This window comes from Lolium rigidum, chromosome 3, assembly GCF_022539505.1.
Source record: "Lolium rigidum isolate FL_2022 chromosome 3, APGP_CSIRO_Lrig_0.1, whole genome shotgun sequence".
Lineage (NCBI taxonomy): Eukaryota > Viridiplantae > Streptophyta > Magnoliopsida > Poales > Poaceae > Lolium > Lolium rigidum.
In genome coordinates, this window is record NC_061510.1 from 73,783,967 (window position 1) to 73,791,143 (window position 7,177).

General features: G+C 48.3%; 1 protein-coding gene across 1 annotated transcript; it reads right to left on the reverse strand.

Moving 5' to 3' along the window:
- Positions 1-1,086: 1,086 nt before the first annotated feature.
- Positions 1,087-3,849, reverse strand: LOC124695039 (SEC14 cytosolic factor-like). The gene is made up of 7 exons (XM_047227936.1): positions 3,757-3,849; positions 3,539-3,656; positions 3,106-3,194; positions 2,958-3,007; positions 2,777-2,865; positions 1,991-2,124; positions 1,087-1,893 (listed from the first exon to the last, which is right to left on the reverse strand). The coding sequence occupies exons 1-7, from the start codon at positions 3,847-3,849 to the stop codon at positions 1,087-1,089; spliced, it is 1,380 nt and encodes a 459-aa protein (XP_047083892.1).
- Between the last annotated feature and the right edge of the window lie 3,328 nt (positions 3,850-7,177).

Here is a 7,177-nt window from a genome sequence, read left to right on the forward strand (position 1 = left end):
GAGCACAGAGAACAAGGAAACAAGGGCAAAATCGGGATCATGGCAATGCCTACGACCCAGCGCCTTAAGCTATGAGTAAAAACTGCAAAAAATATTACGCCCTAAGCTGTGAGATGGAGGGAGTATTCAAAAGTTTAAACTTGAATTCAGTAAGAAATGATGTGCTCCGTCGACCGTCGTTCAATTCCACGGCCGGCCTGCTTTGCTTTGGTGCTCCTTTTTGTAAGCTCTTGCGGGGAAAAAGTCCTAAAGCGTCAGCAACCCTGCTCTGATCATCGCCTCAAAGTAAAACCAACTTACGTAGCACACAGGGGAAGAAAACAAACCAAAAGGGTATTGGAACTCGTAAGCGTACGTATACGTGTAGCTAGTCTCCATGCAATACATGTCGCTGGGCTACATGTGCTTAATCAGTGAGGTGGCCGACAGGGTTACTGTAAAAGATCGGAAAAGGAAACAAAAGGAAGAAACCGTCGTGACTCTCCACGTAATGTAAGTTGCTTTTCTCTTTGGATGTTTGAATTTTTTTCAACGGTCCGTGGTGGCATCACAGGCTGACTAAGCAAATGATGCATCGTCATCATGCATTGAACTCGGCTGGCTGCCTCCGGTTTATAAATTTCTTCCTCCAATTGTGTTGGCTCGTGGCGTTGAGCCGTTGTGAATGGCAAAGAGTCAATGACTTTCGTGACGTGTTTCACAAACGTAAGAGTAACAAACTCCGTAAGAAAAGTTTTGACCCGCGACGACCATGCTTGGTAATCTGAGATGAGCAACATACAAGTTTTGACCGAAGAAGATGCTTGGTAAGTCAGAGAAGCGAACAAACAGTTGGAGCAGAAAGGGGGTCGATTTTACTCACAATTTCAGGGATGTTATTTTACATTGGCTCAATGACGAAGAAAGGTATCATACGCATACTAGATACTAATGGGGGTGGAGAAATGTTGCCAAAAAAGATTTAACTTAGCAAGATATAGCATTGGATTATGTTGTAAGCTGTATGGAGATCGAAGACGCTCGATCGCTTTCTCGGGTTCAGGGCTCCAGGCGGCCGGCCAGCACGTCATGGCAGCACGGGTGTGATCAGATCCTCTGGTGGTGGTGGTTGTGATGGTGGTGGTGCTGCTGCTGGTACTGGTGATGGTGGTGGAGCACCGCGGCGTGCCGGCGCGGCTGCTGCTGCGGATGCTGAGCCGGCTTGTGCCTGAACTTGTCGTCGACGATGGCGATGAGGCCGCCGAGCGGCGGGCGCATCCTGGCGCGGTAGGAGATCTCGTCGTAGGGGCGGCGGTAGAAGCGGAGGAAGGGCAGGAAGGAGTCGCGCTCCCGCTCGACGCGGCGGACGCCCTGTCCGTCCTTGCGGAACGTGAAGGGCGACTGCAGGAAGGACGGGCGCGGCGTCCTCGGGAACTGCTGCTGCTGCGGCGGCGTGGACAGGGGAGCCGGAGCGGGGGTCTTGTTGTGTCCCTTGGCGGTGGACGGCGTCGGCAGCACGCGGTGGTGCTGGACGGGGGTGGTGGAGCGCGCGGCGGGCGACGCGAAGGAGAAGGAGCGCGCGGAGAGCGGGGACGCGCCGACGAGGGACGGGCTGGAGGAGGGGATGACGGAGCGCGGGTTGGGCGTGGGTGCTGCTGGCGTGGTGGAGAGGTACCACGGCTTGAGCGCGTTGTCGGAGACGCTGAAGGCGAAGCGCGAGGAGGCGGAGCCCACGACCCCGCCGCCGCCGCCCGGCTTCGGCATGGTGGTGAGGATGGCCGCGCCCGACGGCTCGAAGCGGAGGGACGCCGTCCGCGGGTAGGCGGTGAAGGAGGCGTCCTCCAGCGAGTCCTCGAAGTCCAGCGAGCACACCACCGCCGTGGCCGGCGCGAGCTCCACGAACGGCCGCACTCCCTGCGAACAAGAACGCGTTTACTTTCTTTATCAGCATTGCAGCATGAATGTGATCATGGCATGGCCGATCGATGTGATGGCCGGAGTTGGTGGTTACCTTCCACATGACGGAGAAGAGGGATGGCGGGTCGATGACGAATGCGCGGTGGAGGCGGGCGGGGTAGTAGTCGGCGACGATCTTGAGCGTGCCCATGAGCAGGTTGAGGAAGGCCGACGCCGACCGGAAAAAGCCTGCGCAAACATCATTCAGTCAGTCACAGAGTAAGTAAGATTCGGATTCGACGACGTGTCCCGTCAACGACCCAGTTTGGGCTACGTTCCCACACGCAGACACAGTACGCACTCCCGCTTTCCTGCAGATTCTACGGCTCATCGCTTTGCACTCCACGCAGCTCAGCTCGGGCAAAGGCAAAGCTGAGCTCGGGCCCAATCATTTTCGCTACGAGTTCAAACCGCGCCGGCGGGAAGCCCACGCAAACTAGTAAAACTGTAGCGAGAACCGTGCACGGCTACCGTGGTGCGTAAAGCAACCGGCCGGTACGCACACATACGGTGGTCGGGGACCGCGCCGCGCTTGACCATGCGCCGGAGACAGAGAAGAGAAGTGGAGGGGGGAGACAGGGAGGGCAGGTTGCAGAACGATTGTGCAGCTCGTGCGATGCGAATGTGTTGAGGTTTCACCGCTCCGGCCGCATGTGCGCCGCTCTGACCGATCTGAGAGGGCACTGATGACTGATGCCACTCCAGAGTCAGTGCGCTCTGCCGCGTTTGCAGTTTGCAGAGCAATGTCAAACGCGACCATCGCTGCACGTTACCTGCCTCTGCTTCCACTTTCCTCTTTGGTCTCAAGGTAATGAGCGGAGTGGATCGAGTGTGTGCTTACTTGCGTCGAAGAGGAGGACGAACTGGTCCACGAAGCGGCTCATGGACGCCACCGCTACCTCCAGCGTGAACACCAGGAACCGCACGAACCTGGATCCAACAATCAATCAGTGATGTGTTCGTTAGGTCCGAGTCTGACAGTTGGTATGAAGGATTTGAGGGTGATTTGATCTTGTACTTACGATTTCTGAGGCTGGTACTTGGGGTAGTCGTCCTGCTTGATCCGAAACACCTGCCAACAACGATAAAATTTGCAGTTAGAGACAAGCTCGCGTGCACATTTTACGCCCAACTGGAGTATGATTGCTACAGGTCCATGTAGAAGCGTACCACGACGGGCCGGTTCTCGTCGTCGTGCCCAGCGACGTACGCCATGCCGTCGGCCAGCTCGCCGGAGAACTCGTCCGCGATGATGTGATCTGCGCAAACACAGTTAATCAAAACCGCTAGCCTGCGTCTCCGAACATAGTAACAACAAGGGCGCAACTGTTTCGAACTGTACTTGATTGCCAAACGAGATGAGATGAGAGGGAAGAAGGCAAGCAAGCAAGTAACCCGGCGCAATAAATTCGACGCCACAGTGACTCGACTAAAATGCACTGGTTCGCAGGTGGGAGAACAGAACAAAAACAGGGCGGGCGCCATTAAATGAACTGCCCCTTTCCTTTCTTCTTCTGTTCACGCCCCACGCCACGGATTTCAAAAAAACTGGACGGATAATCAGATAGCGTAGGAGAGGGAGCGGAATGGAAGCTGGACGAACCTGCTCCGATGGTCTCCCGCCAGGACAGCGCGGCCCGCAGCTGCTTCGCCGCCTTCTTCACGCTGTCCCCGCGCGACCGGAGGAACCGCTCCACGCACGCGTCGTTGCAGTACTGCGCCTGAGAGACACAAGAGAGAAGAGCAAACCAGCATATGTCAGGAAAACGATCAATCCCAAGAGAGACGAAGGGAGGAAGGAAGGCACGACGGATGTGCTACCTGCTTGGCGGTGAGCGGCGCCTGCTTGCGCATGGCCTTAAGCACGGCCTCGATCTTCTCCCGCTCCTTGCCGTCCGCCTTCTCCATCGCCATGGCAGCCACCTTCGCCATCTCACTCGCCAAGTGAAGATGGAGCGGGGTGTGTGTGTGTGTGTGTTGTGGCAAGCGAAGGAGAGAGTGCGGTGGCGGAAGAAACTTTCCGGGGAAGAAGAGAAGGCGATGGCCTGAGACAGAGGAGGAGGAGAGAGTATTATAAGCGGAGCGGGGCGAGGCGAGGCGAGGGAGCCGTTTAACTAGGGAGCTGACGGCGGTGAAGGTAGCGGTGACGGACGGACGGACGTTCGTTTGTTTGCTCGCGCTGTCCACCGTGGTTTGGTCGTCGACTTTCGCTAATAGTACGTGTCCTTCTTCCCCCGGCCGGCTAAGCTGATTGCTGCTCCGTGGTTAGTGCGTCATTATTCAGGAGTCGCCCTTTTACGCCTTTGTGTGCTTTTGTATCACTCAATTCTCCTTGTTTTCTGAATTCACCATCATTGTCTATGTCATGATGAGCAACTATAGCTCTATATTGGGATTGTGCTTTGTGGCCGTGACGATTTCTGATTTGAGCTTTATATAATATGTGTCACTTGTAATGAAAAACAAAACTTTGAGCTCTGGTCATTGCTTGGTACCCAAATCACCTCATCATTCTCCTATTGACTACCATAGTTCTAGTTCTAGCTAACCTAAGATTTGCGTGCTTTGAGTGTCTCTCTGCGTCTAACCATGATGAAGACACCGTCCAAAGGGAGAGAAGATATTTGATTTTCAAGGAAAATATGACCAAATTTTATGCGTTCCAACATATTTGTTTTTTTTCCAACAAAAAAGGAATATATATCTCTATGTAGTAACAAATTACACGCCGTCACCGTCATTCGAGAGACGGAAATTCCTAACGCCGACGCCGCCGAGAGCTCCGTGAGAACATAACCAACACGCGCCTGGAGCGTATCTTTTCTTAAATTGAGATATTATAGCCGTTGCGCTTTCTATCTTTTCATTTAATGCGATAGTCCCAATCCAACCGTTATGTGTACGCCCGCATGTGGTACGCGCAGCAATTTGAATTTTGAATCACGTAAATGCTAGCTACATGTACATCAAATTGGTATGTTGGATGATCTCATGAGGAATTCATGTCATTTGTTGATGTGTGGACAAATTTAGAGCCGTATGGACGCCCACCACGCGGAACTCATTTATTGGCATGGTCGCCATCTGTTGCTTGGATCATGACGATTTATGGAGTACCATAAAAAAATCATGTGATGATTGACGAATATCCAGTAATAGCATGTATTGAGACATACTCACATTTATCATCTCGAAAGAAATTCTTTGATGTTGCAATGATTTTCTTGTGGTTAACGGAGTTTCAATCATGTATAGATTGGCTATCTTGCCAAGTTCTATCGTCATGATCCCAATTGCCACGAGTTCTGACTATGAAAATCACACTCTTTACTCGGTTCAAATATTAAATAACATGTCGAACCATATCGTGAAGTCTTTTATCGATATCGGCATGCGACTAGAGCATTTTTCTAAAATATAAAATGTATAGCCTCTGCGCATTCTATCTATTATTTAATTGATAAACCCATTCCAACCGTTATGTATCACCGGAGGGGACGGGGGAGAGGCTCCACATACTACACTGCAATTTAAATTTTGAATCATATATACATTTTCTTTTTGTCGTGTTTATTTTGTTGAAGTTATATCATGAGTTACTCTTGTGGCCAAATATAGAGCAATATAGGCGCGCACACACACATAGAAACTCTTGTGGAAACCCATTTATTGGAATGGTCACCTTTGTTACCGAGATAGTGACAATTTATTGAATACCACAAAACTTAGTCATGGTATGGGGATGGCTATCCCACAAAAATCACGTATTGAGATAGCTTAGGATTTTATCATCGATATAGTGATTTCATTAACCGTCAAAATTGGATGTTGCATGACCGAGTTGCAATTTTTTTTATTTGGTGTCTTGTTAGACATGTATACTATCATGTCCAGAAGTTTCATTGAGGGTTTTTATGGAAACAACTGACATTTAGGTTGCACTATAAAAATTGCATACTAGTTATTTATTCATTCAGTGGTTTAAGTTAAAAGCCATAAGAATCAATTGTATCACGATGTGGCACTATGGGGTTTGTATAAAAGCATATAATATGAATCAAGTATTTTTTAGTGCCTTCAAACAATAATATTATCAAACCATGGAAAATATAACTTAACATCAAGGGCTAACTAACATTCCTATGAACACCATGAAAGTAATTCTCTCACACTAAGAATCCAACTAATAAGCAGTCTCAACTCTTGTGATCATCAAATTCCCCTTCTCACTCTTGAAAAAAAGTTCAATAATAACATATTTGACTACATTCATTTGTGGGTTCAGTTTTCACCATGTGGAACCAACACGTGTTGGTGTACACATGGTGCTCCGGTAATGTCAATATTTACTATCATTGTAACAATATAGCATGAATTCATCTATTTATTTTATCACTTCGTTTTGTTGATTGTAAAGGCATTTTCTCCTTCAATCAAACCGGATTTTTTTGTTTAATTTAGCTACACATTGTTAGTTCAAAGCATGAAAACATCTCCACCGGATGGAGGGGCTTTATTATCTTTGACGCCTCAGGCGTATTTTACAACCTCATGTTTCCTTTTCTATTTCTTGGGTGTTAATTTTCATGTTGTTGACATTGTGTTGTTTCCATCTTGTTGACATTGTGTTGTTACAAGTTAAAACTCTTGTTATGTAGTGCTAATAGGTTTTCGTTCCATGGTGGACATTTTAGGGCGAGTGTTTCCACAATGGGTTTCATGTTATTGCACCACCTCCTTCCCCTTATTAATCTTGCTGGTAAGATTGTTGGCCCGGACCAATTCAAGGAAATAAGCCTACCTACATTATTAACCAAGAAAATTTACGTTAACTCATTGATCTTCTTCAAGATTGACTAGCTCAACTATCCAACCTTCACTTATATAAAAATTCAGATATGCTAGCTATTTATCAGTCACATTGTTTTTTATGACTCATCTACCCATTGTACACAAAATCAATGTCCATATTTTTGAAATTGACAACTACTCATCTACCATTTTTTTAAGAATATATAGCAGGAGAGGCTCCTACCGCTCTTAAATTAAAAGGATAATGTTACAATATGTTTACATCGATCGTGAAATTTTTAGGACCCCATAAAAAACTGAAAGGGGTTACACTCTTATTTCTCTAACAAAATAATCTACTCATCTACCTCTTGTATATAGTACCAATGTCCAGAGTCAGTGGCGGAGCTTGGTGGAAGTTGTTGGGGGCAAAATGAAATACATGAGTTCA